The sequence below is a fragment of the Opisthocomus hoazin genome, chromosome 5 (genome assembly GCF_030867145.1).
Source record: "Opisthocomus hoazin isolate bOpiHoa1 chromosome 5, bOpiHoa1.hap1, whole genome shotgun sequence".
NCBI classification, from domain to species: Eukaryota; Metazoa; Chordata; class Aves; order Opisthocomiformes; family Opisthocomidae; genus Opisthocomus; species Opisthocomus hoazin.
The window spans coordinates 65,027,430-65,047,504 of NC_134418.1; the positions used below are offsets into that span (position 1 = coordinate 65,027,430).

The 20,075-nt window shown below is 43.5% G+C and overlaps 1 protein-coding gene across 2 annotated transcripts in view; it reads right to left on the bottom strand.

Annotated features, from left to right (window-relative positions):
* Positions 1-12,049, bottom strand: part of SH3D19 (SH3 domain containing 19) — an 87,950-nt gene extending 75,901 nt beyond the window's left edge. For both annotated transcript variants that reach the window (XM_075421554.1, XM_075421555.1), the window contains exon 1: positions 11,692-12,049. In XM_075421554.1, coding sequence (XP_075277669.1) covers positions 11,692-11,809 — 118 coding nt within the window. In that variant the 5' untranslated portion in view covers positions 11,810-12,049. The remainder of the gene's footprint in view (positions 1-11,691) is intronic.
* Positions 12,050-20,075: the final 8,026 nt, after the last annotated feature.

Consider the following 20,075-nt stretch of genomic DNA (forward strand, 5'->3'; position numbering starts at 1 on the left):
TGCTGCAAGTACTGCTTTTCTAAAGAAGTGCATTTGAAATTAGCCTATTAACAAAATATTTTCCTCCAGTGACATTGGTAATTCTGTCCAACAGTCACACAGAAATAAAGAATTCTGGGAAAGTGAATGTAATAATTGTTTCTCACTTGCATTGCATTTTTCTTAAGTACCACAAAATGGACTATTCCCAAAAACATCTCTTGCACTTTACCATAAAACAAATATTGCAAGATCTAGAAACATCATAGAAGGGACTAATTCAAATGTGTAAAAAATTGATTTGTTTAATAATTAAAATGCCAATAAATTGTTGCAACCTGAGGTAACACCCATCCATTAGGTCTGAGCACATGCTTAGAAGTTGTGCAACTCTAAGCTAGCATTCCATGGAACAGGAAGCCCAACACTTGTCTATTCTTGAAACGTGTCATCTTTTAGTGTGTATTATTTGATAACATAGAGATCAGCATCCAAAATTAATTTTTTAAGATGTGAGTCACCGGCATTCTGAAGACATTTTACTGAGGTCTGAAATGAGTTTATCGACATCTACTCCAAGTTAAGTGTTAAACACCTACCAAATCCACTTTAAGGTACCTCAGACTCCTTTGTTATTGGTGTAACACGTGTGTGTGTAAATCTGCATACAAGTGCCCTTTGGTCCTTGAGCACCATCCCGACCAGAAGTCACTATGTCAAGCTAGATTCCTCACACTGCGATTTCACCTCTTGCAGAAGGCCCATCTGTGCAGTAAATCTGATCATGCTGTGGCCATGTCTTTCGCATCAGCTCAGTCCACAGGAAAATTAAGGCGTGTAGACTCATCTGACCAACACTAAATTAGGGTCTTCCTACAGCTTGAGATAAGAATTTGAAAAGGAAGGCCAATTCAAGCAGTGGGAGCGCATCAGAAGTCCTGGCTAATCACTAACAGTGCCAAAGAGCAGTGGATTACCAAGGAAGCCCACTGGTCCTCAGTAACTGTGACAAGGACAGAAAGATGTAGTCACTGGACACCAGTGACATTACCTCCTTCACACAGGAACACACAGATATCCTCCCAAGCTGCAAAACAGAAGAAGATAACACTATTTTATAAAGAGGGAAGACAGGAGGAAAAAAGAGGGGGACAACAAGGAAACAGCAAGTCACAGAATAGAAACACCACCTGCTGTGACAAAACAGAGGCAGGCAACTCCTTCAGAGCACAGGGCTTTTATACCACTTGGTAAGAACTTCAAGCATGCTCAGCAAAAATAAGTACAGTTCACAACACACAGCTTAGTGTATTATTTTTTATTTAAAGATTGAAAACATGGTTGAATTCAACACAATTTACAAAATGTATACAAATCATAATAAAAATACTGTGGTCTCTCTGAGTACAGAATGAAAGCTGTAAGTCACAATTCTAAGAAATGTCTTATAAACAACCACTCAGACGCACACACTTTTCATTCTTCACATGTGACCCTTGTACTTTAGACAAAAGCTGACTGCACCTATCTCTGGGCTCCTGAGAAATTACAGTATTTCAGAGCCTTCTCATCTCTTTTTCCAAACATTTAGTATTTGTACCTCCTCCTCCTCCTCCTCCTCCTAGCCTTTCAAAAAAAAAAACACAATAGAAAAAGCAGCTATTATAAAAGTAATTTTTCAGCCGCTTCTAGCCTTGACATCAGGCTAGTGCATCTTGTCGTCAGTCTTCTAAACGCTAATTCCATCCATTCAGTTGCTACCCACGGTAACACGAAGCAGTTTCCCTACTGTTCAATGAGAGGCTTCAAAAACCTTAAAGCAATTTCAAATGATGAAGCAAAAGGATGGCAAAGCCATAAGCATCCAGAAACCGTCAAAACAAAGGATCCTGTGTTTACCACAGATAAACCCAGGGTTCCTAGGCACGCCGGTAATGCTGGCAGAGACTGTTGTAATTCTTTGGTACCCTGGAGAAATACCTCTCCTCCCATGCGCTCCCAGACCTCTTCTCCTCCCACTCCTGTGCACACACCAAAAAGGCCTACAGAACCTGTCAGAGTCATCCAACCTCTGTAAATACACTAATAAGTACCTCTATGCTGCCATGGTGCCAAGAGTAAAATACCATAACGACACACCTCAATTATACAGTTCTTGATAATGGAATCACCAACATCAAGCTAGTGGAGAGCAATTAGACAAATGAAGCATGCCTAATGTCATGCCAGCAGCTACCAGGCATTTCCCAGAGATGATACTGGTGATCTATGGCAAGCTCTGCACATCAGCATGGAAAAATAGATTTTGTCATCACGAAGTTACACCCATGAACTCCAGGTACTTGAGGTGTGCAGCATTACCCCATCTCACCATTCAGTGATACCTATCCCATGCTGGTAGTGACACTCTTCCAAGCACTGTCTTGACCTGCTTGAACAACGGACCTGGTAGACTACAGCAGGTGTCTCACCCTCAGGTGAACTTCACCATTCCAGTCTGAAGATCACTGGGTGTTTCTTCAGACATAGTTGCAAAGGTTGAGAAGCTTATGACAAGTGACAAAGCTTACAGCATTTGCCATCAGATAAACTGTGGCACCTGACAATGTCATTTTCAAAGTACCAGGTGAAAGGAGAGAAATTTTCTCCAGAACTTTTATTTTGATCCCAAGTCTCATATTTCTACTAGTTTCTGCTCCCTAGATTTACAGTGCAAACAGTCATAAAATGAATACAGCACACTGATGAGAAAGTTATCAAAATGCTGAGCTTGTCTTCAGGCGTTTATGTCCCACCGCTCCACAGGATGAGCCAACAGTATTTTAATAACAAATAACATCACAGCACTCTGTTCACTCAGAAATACTTGTAAATGATTTAACACAGATGTGCACAACCTGAATCAATTTTCATGTGCAGATCTGTGATATTGAGTGCTCAGATTTTAATGCAAGACAGAGCACACGATGAATAAAAATTTACCATCTTAAGAAAGCAATTTATATTAATTTTAGCTTACCTCTTATAAACAGAAGCAAAACGTTATAGCTGAATTAAAAAAAAATCAAATGGCTTCTTTTATGCACACAATATTCTGTCTAGAAGGAGAATGGATTCCTTTGGAGGAAACACAATGCTTGAAAATATACCGTAGTTTTTAAGAGTGTAAATCACCATGCTCAAAATCATATTAGAAAAGCAAAATACAGTAAGAAATTTATCATCATAATTCAAAAACCAGGGAATACCCAGTAAAAAGACCAAGCAGCATGTAAATGGTAGTAACTGATTTTACATAACGAATAATTGTGTTCCTTACTACCACGTGAGATCTGAAGATCAAAAGTGTAAGTGCATTAATAAAAAGGAATTGAATTCGTGAAAGATCAATCCATTTGCAACTATTTAGCAGGGTCTTTCATATGCAGCCTCCAAGAAGTTGCTAGGACATTGACTACAGAGGGGAAGGAATTTCTCTTGGAAGTAGAAGTTGAATGCTAGGAGATGTTTCTTGCATACCTTCCCGAAGACATTTGTAGGCAAATGTAAGAAACAGATTACCTGACAAAATGAACCTTTTGACTGATCCAGTACGACGTTCCTAAGGTCATGAAATATACAAACTACTTGTTCCATGTTTTTCTCAGTTTGCACAATGGGGCACATATCACGGCTCTGAAAGGCTGAGGCAGTACACCCTATTAGTTACAGAAGTGACCATGTCAATCATTTGAAATGTTCTGATCCAACCACATTTTCTCCAAAAGCCTGAACAAGCTGACTTGAGGTGGTGACTCATGCATAACCCAATGCACCAGTACAGGCTTGGGGCGGACCTGCTGGAGAGCAGCTCTGTAGAGAGGGACCTGGATGTGCTGGTGGAAGACAGGTTGACCATGAGCCAGCAGTGTGCCCTGGCTGCCAAGAAGGACAATGGGATCCTGGGGTGCATTAAGAAGAGCGGCTCTCCTTCCCCTCTACACTGCTCTAGTGAGGCCTCATCTGGAGTAGTCTGTCCAGTTCTGGGCTCCCCACTTCAAGAAAGATGAGGAGCTACTGGAGAGAGTCCAGCGGAGGGCTACGAGGATGATGAGGGCACTGGAGCATCTCTCCTACGAGGAGAGGCTGAGGGAGCTGGGCTTGTTCAGCCTGAAGAAGAGAAGGCTGAGAGGGGATCTTTTAAATGCTTATAAATGTCTTCAGCGTGGGTGTCAAGAGGACAGGGCCAGAATCTTTTCAGTGGCGCCCAGCAACAGGACAAGGGGCAACGGGCACAAACTGAAGCATAGGAAGTTCCACCTGAACATGAGCAAGAACTTCTTCCCTCTGAGGGTGACAGAGCCCTGGAACTGGTTGCCCAGGGAGGCTGTGGAATCTTCTGTTCTGGAGATATTCCAGACCCGCCTGGACAAGGTCCTGTGCAGTCTGCCCTATGTGACCCTGCTTCGGCAGGGGGGTTGGACTAGATGACCCACAGAGGTCCCTTCCAACTCCTAACATTTTGTGATTCTGTGATAAAATAAATACAACCACCTCTTAAAAAGCTCAGGTGAAAAAATAAACCAAATAAAACAGTAGGAAAGAAAATTAACAGTAAGATCTGTTACATTCAGCTTCTACTACAGTGTGAACATTTTCAGCCTTGCTTTCATCCAGCCGTTCAAGCTGGACTCAAATAGAGCTACATACAGCCGTAGAAAGCAGGTATAGATTTGTTTTATAACATATGTAGGACTTCATAAACCAATTACATTCATCTTTGAAGCATCTTATTTAGAATTCCATTAAATCTTGTCAGAAGATCCTAAATTCTCAAGTCAGAATGCCAAATTGATGTTTTTAGAATAACACGTGCAATCCATACAAATCTCTGCTGATTTACAACACCACCTGAAGCAGTTACTGTAACACAGCACTATATCAGACGGTCAATTTAAAAATATCAATATCCATAAAATCCTGTGTCTTTCAAAATTCATACAACTTTATGGGTATAACGGAAGTTTTCCTGCTATGTGCCATCAATCGCTAAACCTACACTTTACCGCAAAACTTATTTTTGTCCTTCACTGAAAGGAAGGATGCTTGCCAAGCATACACCACAGATAAACAGATGATATATCATCTTCCCAAGTCTGCTGTTGGAATGCTTCAGCAACTTTGATGCATGCTGTTTTTCAAGAGTAAAAATCTTGGCCAGCAACGAAGCCAGTGCTTCCACTCCATTTTTGTACAGTTCAAGAACCTGAATAAGCGAGGCAGGACTGCACACTGAGAAGGTTGAAGGGGCCGGACTTTTTTAGTCCAGCAAAGAGGAGGCAAAGGATCTGTAAGAGCAGCACGCAGCCGCTTAAAGGGTAGCAACAAAGATCCCAAATGCAAACTCTTCCTGGTGTTAGTGGACAATATTACAAGGGGCAATGGTGGCTTGGGAGGTTCAAGTTGAATGCAAAAAAAATTTCCTTCACTAGGAGGTCGCACAGCACTGGAGCAGGTTACCTGCAGAGGTGGTAAATCCCTCTCTTTCGGGAGACTTTTCCAGACACAGCTAGACAAAGCCTTGGCTAGATGGATCTAGCCTTGGCAACAGTCCTGCTTCAAGCAGGAGGCTGGACTAGGCGACCCCAGAGCCCCCTTCCAGCCAAAATGGCCAAAACCACAAAAATCATCAAAGCAATACTCCCATGGCCACAAACACAAAATCATCACAGCAAAGAAACTAAGCTATGCTACATGTAAAGCACTGTATTTCACTACAGATAATAAGCATCAACAGAAGAAGTTGATGTCAAATTGTCTTAAGTGCTACCAAAATAAAATTTCTTTTCATACTGCACATATTGTATGAGACACTTTCTCCATTAAAAGTCGATGTAGTTCTGCATGTGTTGTTTCAATAAGTGTCAACACCGCTTCTCTGTTGTTTCCAGATCTAAAATCAGCGCTCTACTGTCAAAAGTAAAATACTGACACATTTATTTACAAATATTACAGTTTTTTCCACCCGTAAACAACCACTACTATGGTAAAAGCTTCTTGCAAAGAGGTTGTGACTCATTCTGCCCTTTGCTGCCTATCCCCATGCTTCATGCAACTACCCTGATTTATCATTTGTTACCTTGACAGTAAATAATGGCTTGCAACACACAGTTAACAACATGGTCTTTGGGCACTCATAACTCAATGGATTATTCTCTTTGGCTACAAACTCACCACTCCTTACACAATAATACATTTTTGTGCCTTGCTTTGGCTACAATCTAAATGAGGAAGGTCCATTTCATCACATATTAATAATAATTATTATTATTATTTGTGCTTCTACAGTTTCCTTGGCTAGGGAATCACCCTGTTGACTATCAGAAGTTATTCAGTTATTTTCCTTGGAGCAGCCTTCATTTTTAGAGGGTTTTTTTCTTCAGAAGACACAACACTCTCTGTGGTTTCGTCTACACTCTTGGCAAAGTAACTGCAAGCAGGTTTTTTCTTGCCACTGACAGTACACTTCAATTTCAAGATATGTTGGTGAATTTCCAGATACAGGCTACATTATTTAACTTCCATAAAAGACTTAGTTAATTTCTTATTTGTACCTAAAGCAAGTTAAAATCAAAGACTATAAAATGTAGTGGAAGTGCGTATAGTAACTTCAACAGTCTATGAAAAAGGCCTAATCAGGTGATCTTTTTAATACTTGCATGATACAACAGATTACCACCAGAGATTATTACAGAAGAATTGCATTATTTGTGCTCTTTGAATTTTAAGTGTTTCACTGTGGTGGTGCTTCAAGCAATTATTAAAACTGAAGTCCTTGAGCCTGCATTAGGACTACAAAAACACAACAGATTGGCTCCCAGGAGAAAGAGGGAAGAGATGTCCAGCTGGCAATCAACTCTACCCCTTCTTGAACTTGTGAGCCAACTCATTAAATAAATAAATAGATAAATAAACCAAATACCCCCCCATCCCCCCCAAACTCTCCTCTCAGCGCTCTTTTTAATGGCTTCTTGTGTACACATGGATGGACTAGCAGATCATAGGCAGACCTTATGCATTTATTCAGGACAGTTGATCTGGTCTATCAGGATTTTTTTTTTTTCTTCTCTGAAGAAGAGAGATAAATGGCTGCTCTCACTATGGACAGGCAGAATAATTTCCACATCAGCACCGAGGGACACAGGCATGCAGACAAAGAAGTTTCCAGCTGAACAATGCTGACTTCAGTTCAGCAAGATGCAGATCTTTCCAGTTCTTAAATGTAAGATTTAGTTAAGATTTTAAGAACACAGCAATTAACTGTTAGAGTCACCTTTTTCCTAATCATACTTTCTCTCTGCTCCAGGGTCACTGGCACCCCTCGGGACGTACTAAGGTCAATCTGTTCATGTTAGGATCCAGTGAACCCTAAAGGGCATCATCGCTTAATCAGTCTCAGACTTTAGAATTTCATAAAGAATTTCAGACCATCTTATTCTTTACTTTTTAAGGCCAAACACATATTTTACATTAACATGGGAACAACTGCTGAGCATTCTTGTATCAAATTCTTCATTTATCTGTAAAAAGTCCATGATGCTTGCAAATTACTGTTCACTGAATTTCATCAGACACACTGCACAAATGTACCCTCATAACCTCTCAGCATGTTGAGCAGTGAAATATTCAACCTTAATTTGTTATATTGGACACAGCTCATTGTTCTCATCTTCCAAAACAAGTCAGCGCCAGTTTGATGTGGGAGTTGTGGGAGTGTAAAGAATTGATCCAACTCTGAGCTAAATCTTTTTTTTGGAAAAAAAAAACAAAAAAACAAAAAACAAAGCCCTCAGTCAATCAACCAACCAACGATTTCACCCAAAATCTAAAATTGCCCATTAGAGTTGAAAAAGTTCCAGAAAACATTTGAAATACTATGGAGAAATAGAACTGGGGGGAGAACCACAAAAAAAAAAACCCAGAGATGTTTCAGTCAGCATAGCAGAATCCGTGTGCAAAATTTACAGCCGCTGTGTGGGAACAAACCACAGACAAGTATTTGTGATAAATAAAACAGAGCAATACTAAATTAAGTTAAAGTGTTTCCTTGTATTATTGCCCATCTGTACTTGTAACCACACATTAAAGTACAAATCACCATAGCTCTTCATTATGAACTCAATTTCATTATTGATTTCTATATTTGGCATTTTATTTTATTTTTAAGTAGGGAAACATCTGCTGCATCCATAATAGACTATTCTTTCTCAAGGAATACTGACCAGAATTCAAAGTGAAATAATACAGATACTGGACATCCAAATACTGAGATTCTCCCTCAACCCTAATGCAGTGGCAAGGACACATAATTAACCAATGCAGTTCATAACTAAGATTCACTATATTCACTGTAAGCTTTCCTGCAAGTCCACTTATTTTAGTCAGTAGTCACAGAATAAAAAGCTAGTCAAAACAGGTAAGCACATCAGATTAAGGTCCAAAGTTAGATTGAAGAGAGCCTGTAAATCTACACAGAAATAGGATTTTAGTTTGTTTTTTGTTGTTTGTTTGGATTTTTTTGTTTCTACTTAACTGAAAAAAAAAAAGCCTCTAACATTCTAAACCAAAAAATCCAGTAAAAAAATCCAGTGTTCTCTATTACTTCCCAGAGCAATAATGTATGTGACAGAAATATGCAACAAGGGAGGTAGAAATCAATCATGTTATTTTACTTATTTATATTGCAGCAGAAGTCCCTCAAGGTTTCCAGCAAGACTGGCTTCCTTTCCCACAGCAGGTGACCAGATGATTCAGTTTAATGAACCTATACAGCTACTTTTATTCTTCTCAATTTTTAAAGAATGTATCCTAGTTCTCCTCCTTATCACTTAAAAAACCCTATACATATAAAAAAAATAACCAATCAGCATTTTCTCAAAGGGAAAATAATTTCATTAGAAGAGTCTCAAATTGCTCTACTTAGTATCTTCTTGCAGGTTTTCCAGAATCTGCTAATGAGAAAGCTTTCCTGAATTCAGAGAAAAGAATTCCATTGCCATGACATGCAGTGGGGTAAAAACAGGCAGTCAGACAAGTCAGCTGAGCTATCTACAACTACTCCACGCACAAGGATGGCTCTGCCCAACTCACCTGCTCATGCCTCCAAGTTTTCATTCCCTGCTTTAACATCAGCACTGGCACTCTAGTGCTTCAGCAAGCCGCTTCAGCTCATTAAATCAGCGAAAAAGCCCCCAACTCAATCTGACAAAAAGACCCAACCTAACAAACAACCCTCCCGACCAACCAAATAAAAAACCCCATGTGAGTAGATCTCTAACAGCTCTCAGGCTGCAGTTTCACAGCAACCTAAGCCAAACCAGCTCCTGGCTGGCATAGTCTCTTACCTCCCTCCGGCTACATATTTCTACTCTTTCCCTTCTGCTAGCTTCAACATTCACCAAAACCTGTACAAAACCATTCCAGCGAGCTGAATCACCAGGCTCCCATCCACCGCAGAGAACAAGAAAAATAGCTCTCTGCTTGGCCAATGCACCAGAACAGGTTGGTGCAGGTTCTAGGGAGCACAAGGGCTCCCAGAGAGGCTGCAGCAGCCACCAGGCAGATCCGCCCAGGCTGTCACCAAACCAAACCACAGCTCCAGTAACTTCACTCACCAACAGGTCAGACAAGCAGCAGAGCAGACACACAAGGGAGAGGAGAAGTGCACATCCACGAAAGGGGTGACACCTCTAGCAGCATCAAGCTGTTAGATTAGTCTAGCTGCCTTCATCCTACGTGTCTGGCATAGCACAACTGTGGCCACCTTCAAGAGAAAACACTACTTCTTCGTTCCACCATCTCCTGCGTTCTGGTCCTCCAACAAAACAGCGTGAACTACATGCCCGAGTGTTCAGTAAATCAGAAGCATTTGTGAACTTTCACCTTCCAACAACCACTTCACATACAAGCCTTGTACGTGCAGGACAAAGGTGAGCAACTGCCCTTATGCACTTTCATGCATAAGCTGAACATACCAGAAATTTAAGTTGGTCGCATTCACAATTAGTTTAACAGATCAAAATGCCTAAATTGACATTCTGCTACGATGCAACTGCATCATCTCTTAAACCCTGCAAAAACATCCAATGGGCTTATTTAACACCTATTTACATTACCATTTTGGCAGTGTAACTGCATATTACACATACACACAAAAAAAACCCCACTTATTTTCAATAGGTTTGTAAACAATGGTAGAAGAGAATTGTCAAGTAAGGGAAGAACAGCAAACTCCTCCACCCCAGGTGACATTCTTCATGGATGCCTTAAGAATGCTCCAACAGGAGTCTGTGCCATTTTCCACTGCAGAGCCTTGCAAACCAGCGGAAAGAAGGTGAGGCAGCTAAAGCAGAATGCTAGTCATTCACACACACTTTACACTAGTAAGGTAGACAGTGCTGGGCCCATTTCAAAGGGGGGTTGTCAGGACAAAGTAATAACAAAAAACAAACAACGGACACAGGCCCTTTATTACTGATTAGTAGCATTGTGCCAAAGACAAACTCTGGAAGCAAGCTTTGCTCCACAAGAATGCAGCAAAGATTATACGCATTTATAAACTGCAGAACCAATTATATGCTTTCCGCTAGCAAAAATCTCCAAAAGGAAACAACTTTAAAAAGCAGACATCATAACTAGCAGTGCGAACATTTAGCTACTGAGGAAACCATACAGGAACCAGCACCTTTTTTTTTGCACCCTTCCCTAGACAAGGCAAAACCCTACACACATGCCAAGCCACAATGGTGTCAACAGGCTCCTGCTAATCCTGCACCTGCCCAGGTACACAGGGACATAACCAGCGTCACTGGAAGCCACAGGGCCTGCCTGCTGCAAGTCTTCCTCTGCAGTTCCTCAAATTGCTGTGTTTTTGTCATCTATGAGAGGACACCCAATTTCTTGTTGCTCAAGTGGATGCAAACTCCCGTGAACTGTAGAAGTTGGCATATCATTAAGCTTCTATCATAATTATTAAATATCAGAGTACCTGGAATTCAACTTTAAATACGCAGTGTGGCTGAGATCTTCCGTGGAAAGAGACCTTAGCAGAACAACCCATTCTGGAAGGGATTTTACACTGACACAGAAAGAAACGTTGTGTTCACACCTCGGTGACTACAGGAAGGTGATATACTCGTTGCCCCTCAATAAACAATGACGCCTGAATTAAATACTTTCAATTGCTGCCGGGGCCCACTGGATTTCAGCACCCCATATGTCACCTTGTTGCGACCTCCAATGTCACAAGGTGACATTTGGGGTGCTGAAATCCATGCACACAGAGGTTCTCGCCTCCTGTTTGCCAAGGCCTGCTGTCCGGACCTACACGGAAACAGGTGCCTGTGGACAACTTCGATGTCCAGATGTTCCTCCACCTTGGTGCTCTCAAGAAAAATAGGGATTTTGTTTCCTAACACGCCTCCTTCAGCGTCCGGAGGTGCCTCTGGCGGGCACGCCAGCACCAGCCCGGAGCAGAGCCCGCGGACTGGCATGCTTGCGGCTCCCGCCCGCCCGCGCCTCAGCTGCACCTGCGCTGCCCCGGCCGAAGCCGCCCGGGAGGGCGCACAGCGGGGCGGCTCCGCCAACACGCCCAGCCCCGGGCAGGAACGCCGGCCTGGGGACCGGGCCCGGGCTGGCCCGCAGGAAGCGACGCCGCGGCCCGCCGCCCCTCACCTGCCGCCGAGCCCAGCGCGACCCTCCGGTGCCTCCTGCCGAGCTCCCGCAGCTCCTCCTCGTCCTCCTCCAACCTCCAGGCTTCGGCCATCGGCGGCGGGGGGGCGGCTGAACGCATTCAAGAAGCGGGGGCTGCCATGTCCGCCCACAGCCGCCGCCCTCCCTTCAGCGCGGCCGCCCGGACCCCGTGATCCCCGCACCTGCGCCCTCTCCGCCCCGCTCCTCCCGGCCAGCTTTCAGCCGGGGCCGCTCCGCGCTCCTGCTGGCGGCGCGAGGAGGGAACCGGCGGGCGGGAGGGAGGGAGGGAGGAGAGGCGGCGGCCTTCCCTGCCCATCCGCGGCTCTCCGGCGTCAGCAGGAAACCCGGCGGCCGCCTGGCACCGCCGCAAAAGGGGCGGAGGAGGCGGCCGCGGCGGGGGGAGGTACCTGGCGGCCGCTGGCGGGAAGCGCTCCGCCGCGGCGGGCACCTCGCTAGGGGAGAAGGGGCTGGAGGCGAGGGGGCCGAAGGGTGGCTGGCGGCCGCGGAGCCGGGAGCCCGCGGCCCGCCGGGGGTGCTTGGCAGCCGGGCGCTGGGCGGCCCGCGGTCTGCGGGAAGGCAGGCGCTCGGCGGGCAGGAGCGTGCGTTTCTTGGCGTGGGGCGCGTTGGGGTGGTTTAAAGCACTTCAGGAGCAGTGATCTTACGGACGAGCTGGAGAGCGGCGAGGTGCGCGCCTCCAGCGCAGAAGCGATACGAAAAGTCTGGCCACGTTTCGAGTTGGACACTTGGAAGTCAGGTGTAGTTTTAGCTTTAATTATTAATTTTTTTGTTTCTGGGCCTCAGCTGCCCATATCTAAAATCGAAATGATATTGCTTCTTCACGTCATGGGGTTACTGTGAAACCAAGTCATAAACGTTTCTACAGATGACTCCGTACCACTAAAATAGCATGTAAGGAAGATAAATTCCGCTTCAGAGCAGGTGAATGAGGGACAGTAAATAAACAGAGTGTGTGACCACAAATTAGACCAGAGAGATACAACAAAACATTGAGTAATCCTTATGCTGAGCCCTAACTTCACTAAGCACTGTTTTCTCTGTACGCTGCCTGAAGTGGATCGTGCAGGTTGAAAACAATGTGTGTGATCACAAAACTGAAAAATAAGTTATAATGCATGAATACAAGTTATTGTCTATGCATTTCTTAGTATCCAGTGCTTGACTTTAGAATCATCGTTCCTTAACAGAGGCTTTTTTCCACTGGAACATGTTGTGTTCAGATGGTGTAAGAGAAACTGATGTCATCTGCCTGACACCTGAGCAAAGCATTTGACGCTGTCCCACACGACATCCTTGTCTCTAAATTGTAGAGACGTGAATTCGATGGATGGATCACTCAGTGGATAAGGAATTGGCTGGAGGGTCACACTCAAAGAGTTGCAGTCAACAGCTCAATGTCCAGGTGGAGACCAATGACGAGTGGCATTCCTCAAGGGTTGTTATTGGGACCAGCGCTGTTTAACATCTTTGTCAGCAACATGGACAGTGGGATCGAGTGCACTTTCAGGAATTTTGCCAGTGACACCAAGCTGTGTGGTGCAGTTGACATACTGGAGGGAAGGGATGCCATCCAGAGGGACCTTGACAGGCTTGAGAGGTGAGCCTGTTTGAACCTCATGAAGTTCCACAAGGCCAAGTGCAAGGTCCTGCACGTGGGTTGGGGCAATCCCAAGTACAAATGCAGGCTGGGCAGAGAATGGATTGAGAGCAGCCCTGAGGAGAAGGACTTGGGGGTGTTGGTTGATGCAAAGCTCAACACGACCCGTCAGTGTGCGCTCGCGCAGCCCAGAAGGTCAACCATATCCTGGGCCAGCAGGTCAGGGGAGGGGATTCTGCTACTCTATTCTGCTCTGGTGAGACCCCGTGTGAAGTTCTGCATTCAGCTCTGGAGCCCTCAGCACAGGAAAGACACGGAGCTGTTGGAGCGGACCCAGAGGAGGGACACAACAATGATCAGAGGGCTGGGGCACCTCTCCTGTGAGGAAAGGCTGAGAGAGTTGGGGCTGTTCAGCCTGGAGAAGAGAAGGCTCCAGGGAGACCTTACAGCAGCCTCCCAGTACCTGAAGGGGCCTACAAGAGAGCTGGAGAGGGACTTTTGACAAGGGCATGTAATGATAGGACAAGGGGTAATGGCTTTAAGCTGAAAGAGGGTAGATTTAGATTAAATATAAGAAAGAAATTCTTCACTATGAGGGTGGTGAGGCACTGGAACAGGTTGCCCAGGGAAGCTGTGGCTGCCCCCTCCCTGGAAGTGTTCAAGGCCAGGCTGGACGGGGCTTTGAGCAACCTAGTGTAGTGGAAGATGTCCCTGCCCATGGCAGGGGGGTTGGAACTGGATGATCAGCAAGTTTGCTGATGACACCAAACTGGGAGGAGTGGTAGACACACCAGAAGGCTGTGCTGCCATTCAGCGTGACCTGGATAGGCTGGAAAGTTGGGCAGAGAGGAACCTGATGAGGTTCAACAAAGGCAAATGCAGGGTCCTGCACCTGGGGAGGAACAACCCCATGCATCAGTACAGGCTTGGGGTGGACCTGCTGGAGAGCAGCTCTGTGGAGAGGGACCTGGGTGTCCTGGTGGACGACAGGTTAACCATGAGCCAGCAGTGTGCCCTGGCTGCCAAGAAGGCCAATGGCATCCTGGGGTGCACCAAGAAGAGTGTGGCCAGCAGGACGAGGGAGGTTCTCCTTCCCCTCTACACTGCCCTGGTGAGGCCTCATCTGGAGTAGTCTGTCCAGTTCTGGGCTCCCCAGTTCAAGAAAGATGAAGAGCTACTGGAGAGAGTCCAGCAGAGGGCTACAAGGATGGTGAGGTGACTGGAACATCTCCCCTACGAGGAGAGGCTGAGGGAGCTGGGCTTGTTCAGCCTGAAGAAGAGAAGGCTGCGAGGGGACCTAATAAATGCTTACAAATATCTGAAGGGTGGGTGTCAGGAGGATGGGGCCAAGCTCTTTTCAGTGGTGCCCAGTGACAGGACAAGGGGCAATGGGAACAAACTGAAGCAGAGGAAGTTCCAGCTGAACATGAGGAAGAACTTCTTCCCTCTGAGGGTGACGGAGCTCTGGCCCAGGCTGCCCAGGGAGGTTGTGGAGTCTCCTTCTCTGGAGATATTCAAGACCCGCCTGGACAAGGTCCTGTGCAGCCTGCTGTAGGTGACCCTGCTTCGGCAGGGGGGTTGGACTAGATGACCCACAGAGGTCCCTTCCAACCCCTACCATTCTGTGATTCTGTGATTCTGTGATCCAGAAGGTCCCTTCCAACCCAAACCATTCTATGATTCTATGATTCTATAAAAGGACATAAGGCCAGGCATAAAACTGGATGTACAGCAGAACTGTATAACAGACAAATCAAACCTTCCACTACAGGTACATGTTCTGAAAAGCCTAATGCTTTGGATGACCTCTGCATCGGTGGATTGCATGGTAGTCAAAGGATCTCACCTCATAAATTTCAATGCAAGATCAGCATGCCTTGTACATGATGTAAACTGGATACAAAGCTCCTCAGTGGAGCACTGCTGCCACAGATACGTGACACAGCTGTGCCGCAAAGCCTCACCTACAGCGAAAAGCACAAAAATGAAGTTCAAATACGGAAACTATGAGGAAGAACAGCAGAAGAAGGAAGTCGCTAGTGTGTGCATGTGTGAGAGACAAGAGAATCTCCCATGTAAAACAAACAATCTGTGTTGTTTGTATTCTAGTTCTTAGCTGTGAGGCCAAAATGCAGCACCTGTATTCTCCTTTTTATACTATATGTTTCACTCCTGCTCGGGGGGAAGGAAGGGAAGCTTGCTATCATGTAAAATTACCAAGGAAGGAAAAACCAGAAATATACCATAGAACATAATACAAATTCAAAGAGCCCAGAAAATTGAATTAAACCTTCTTTTGTTGCTGTTGATGAAATTAACACAGAGGCTTCCAAGCATATAAAACTAAAAAATACATTTGGAGAGATCTTAGGCCAAAGAAAAACATCCTGAACAGAGTAGTTCCAGCTACGGCTACGAAAACATTCCCCAAAATCTCAAATGATACAGTATGGAAGGATCAGGAGTATTTAATGTTGACAATCATCAAGAGTTCCTTAGCATTCACAGGGAAAGTCCTACTTAGAAACATAAGTGCAATACCTAAGTTATATAAAGCGATGAAGTCTCTGAAGCAACTGCTTGGTCATATACAGAGCTCTGCCAGTAGGAAATGCACTTGGGACAGGGACTGTTTTAGAGCTAGAGTTCAAGAAATGCCTGGAACTGACTGAAGACAGATTTCACCAGAAAGGAAGGGATCAAACTAAGATACAATTCATATGTGGATACAAGATTCAGGCAGCAATAACCAATATACTACTGTAAACAGTACTGGAAACAATTTCCAATCAGTACTACTGGAAACAAGTAAAATTCCCAGCATTTAAAGAAAATTAAAATGCAAGGCAGCATTGCATGAAATAGTTGAATCATATTTCCGAAACATTTATTGCAAAAAACATTCAATAACGTGCATTGCCTCCAAAAGGAGGTTGCTTACCAGTTGCTGGAATTCTTCAGGGTATGTCATCTGTAGGTGTACTCACACTCCCACTCTGCAAACGCCACAAGCATTCAAGCTTAGAGGCGTTTTTTAGGTTTTAAATGCCTGTAGAACAAGTGTATGTGGAGTAATACACAGGGATGTGTAAGACAGTATGTTCCTCTACTCTTCACATCTCTCAGCTGCAAAATCTGCCAATACGCAAGGACTCTAAGGGAGTAGAGATGGAGGGTCTGTTTCTTACAAGTAATTCTTTTCTATTGAGTGCTTGCCAGATGCACTCATCCATACTCTGACTGTGAGCTGTGCCTCACTTCCAGTTTGTGTTGGTATTTTCAAGTGATAAACAGCTTTAGGGTTTTCTGTGAAATGCAACAATACATCACCGGATACGGATACCTGCTAAAGGTGTGTAATTAATGGAGGTACCTAGGAAGGAGGTAGGCTTTAACAGATCTGCAGGAGACAGACAGGGCTCTGACAGAGTGCTCCTGAGCAGCAGCGTCAGATCTACCTTCACAGTCTTGGAATAGATCCTGACACAGCCCTTTATCTGGGTAAGCAGTTTCTAGAGGGAGGAGAGAGCTGTGCTTTTGGGTCTTTAGACAAGCAACAAACCAGCTGTTGAAATAATCAAAAGAGCCACAGTTGCTGGCTGGTCTAATAATAGCCTAGGCCAGACAGAGTAATTTGTGATAATTTGTCTCAGATTGGAACACACACAAAAAAAGACTTCTGCTGGGTTGCTGGGCCCAGGGGAAGAAGGGAACAAAGAGGATGGGGGGGATGAATTGGACTCGACCGTTACAAGTGCAGCAGGAATTAAAGCCATGTGGGAAACTCTCTCCAGAAAGCCAAGGAATAAAGTTCCTCTTTCACTTTTCAGCAAATAAACTGACAGAAATTATCAAAAAGAAATAAAACGGGAAGAAGAAAGTACAGGCAGAAGCAAGCTGCAAGTTTTATTAAAAAAACGAACAAAAAAGCAGCAGAGCGCTTGCTGTAGTCTCTGGTAGTTGAGAGGAACACAACAGCATGTGGCATATGCTGCTCTAAAGCCCTTCACGAAGTACAGTGTATTTGTGTCTTACAAGCAGGCTGAAGGAAAAATAATTGCATTCTTGTACTTCATTGGGAATCTCTGCTGTGTACATGTGCGTAGGAGTAAAAAGACTTTTGTATATTTTCATAGCTACACTTCTCCAAGAAAACATACCTTACTGTCTCAAAAACAATTTGGTTGTTAAAATCTGGAATTTTTTCACTGATATTCTACTTTATCATATGCATCTTTGCTGTAATGTACCTACTTGGAATTTCACAATGGTAGAGTAAAAGAAGGAAACAACTGGGTAAATGGGCCTTTGTATTCTCTGCTGAATGCTTACAATTAGGTGCCTTGGCAGTTATTATTTTTTAAGTATTTTGTTCTCATTTGCATGCCTGGAATTGCCACTTTGTTTGGCCCTGCAAAAAGACACTGTTTTTCAACAAAAAATATCAGCTCTATAGAGCTGCTTAATTGAAGTCGCCCGTGTAGCCTCAATGTCTATTCAGGTTCTGCAAAGCAGCTGAAGCCTGCAATGAATGTATCAGTGTTTGGCCGAGATACAGGAGCCTCAGACCACAAAAGAATGCAGACAAAGGATTTTTTAAAAATGCAAAGGATGAAAAAGAGTGTTTTCAAAAAGAGAAAATGTAGCCTTTGGACATGACAACATTATTTTTGTTCTGAGTAAAAATAACAAGGGTCTCGTTCAATAGACGAATGACGTTGGCAATATAGCCAGCATAGGAAGCTGACATCGCTGAGGGCCAAGATCTGATAATTTGATCTCCATTTGTGTTCAGCCTGTCCAATGGGTTTTAGTGTAGTTGGGGAATGACATATCAGGAGCCTACAGGCTTCCTGAAATGTCTCCAGCTAAGTGCGAGTTCTCCTTGCATTGTTACAACTGCTTGTGGCTCCCAGCATACTGGCATGATGACAGTCTAAAGGTACATGGTTTGATGATGAGTGAGGATGACTAAAATAGAAGATTACTGATTTGCTTGAATAAGGACCTTTCTTATTGAAACACTGGGAAATTACCTTTATGCAGAACTAAGGATTTTGAGAGTGCTTTCAAAAAATGAGAAGGATCTCTGCATGAAAGTAGAAAATCCAATAATTTCAAAAGACCAAAAATTGGCAGCCAAGTGGGGAAAACCTATTCAGAGGGAGATTCTTACAGTTGCTGGTTTTAAAATTAGTTTTACAAATAATTTTGGTTACTTTTGCTGTTTTTCAATTTTTGTGGACTAAAAGCATGCTTCCCTCTCCTGTCCTGTTAACAAACATCTCTTTACAGTATTTTTCTCCTTTATTAGTATTATCACTCGCAGGGTAATAAATATATCTGTTTCCACTACCTTTGTGATTAAAGAGAGTAAGGAAAAGAAGTAGAAAAAATGTGAGGAAATATGGAAGGGAAAAGAGCTGGTTGAGAGACAAATACTTCTTAGAAAGAGAGGATGTCAAAGCCGAATTGATTTGCAGTTTGAGTCGTGAAGTATTCATGTTTACTGTATAAGCACAGAGTTATCTGTCGACAGTGCTGATGTTGTGCTAAGTGAGCTGGCAACAGCATGATGTAAGAAGTATTATCACATTGGACACACGTGAGTCTAATACCTAAGAATACACAGTACACAGTACTAGCCCCAGGATGAGAGTCCAGATTTTCTGCTGCAGTTTGCACTTCAGTGCAAAGAGCTGACAAGGGAAAAACTTATGGAAGGCAGCAAACAGAGTCCTAAAGAATTTTCAAAAGGTGAAGCGGGGTCATAACTTTGTCCTTTGCAGTAAATTTAGAAGTTTCTCACAATACTGAAATTGGTTACAGATATTAGTAGCTGTGATCTTGTTTTCTTCTGTTCTTCTGCCATGAAATGCACGTAAACTTCCTTTCACTGGAAATATATATGAAATACAGGTAGATAATCTTCACAGTTTTTTGTGTTTTCGTTGTTTTGGTTTTTTTCCCCATAGTACCACCTGTGAGCAGCCAGGCATTCTGTCATGTTTTTCTTGTGCTGTACATCAACTCAGTTCACATATACCAGAAGTGTTCATAAAGGTATGTTAATATTCAGCAATAGGATAATTCTGCAATTAAAGAATTGTATGATAATTACTAGTTCAGTGCTGAAAAGTTTAATATTACTGAGGTTGTAACAGTCTAGTTATATGAATGTGTGTTTGCTAATGGAAAAACACTTTCATAATGTGGAAGGTTTTCAAAAATTCAAAACAGGCTAATACAAATTAAATATTACAAGTTTCCAACTTCAACAAAAAATATTTTGATCTGTTACAGACATTATCTTTCAGTCATATATTCAACAACACAAAACTTCTTAAAACAATTTGTTTTTTACAAAAGCTGAAGAATGGAAAAACAGTTTGGTATCTTTGATTGAGTACTTGGCTAGGACTCTTGACAAATTTTGGATGACACCTGCTCATTTTAAGCCAGCCAGCCAAACGTGATGCAAGATATAGTAGTGTTTCTCACACATTTCTTTTTCAATTTATCTGATAAGAAGGAAGTACCTGCATAACTCATTAACGATTAAGGGAAAAATAAAAATAATCCTGCATGATAGTACCAATCCTGTCTTTTTCAATTTTATGCCACAGCCCTTACTCTAATCACCAAATGTCAATAGAGGAATAGATAACGACCAGCATCCTCATCATCTGGGCCTCCATACTGGTTTTAAAGAGGTGCAAGGCTTGAATTAACCAGGGGTTTTATGTATTTC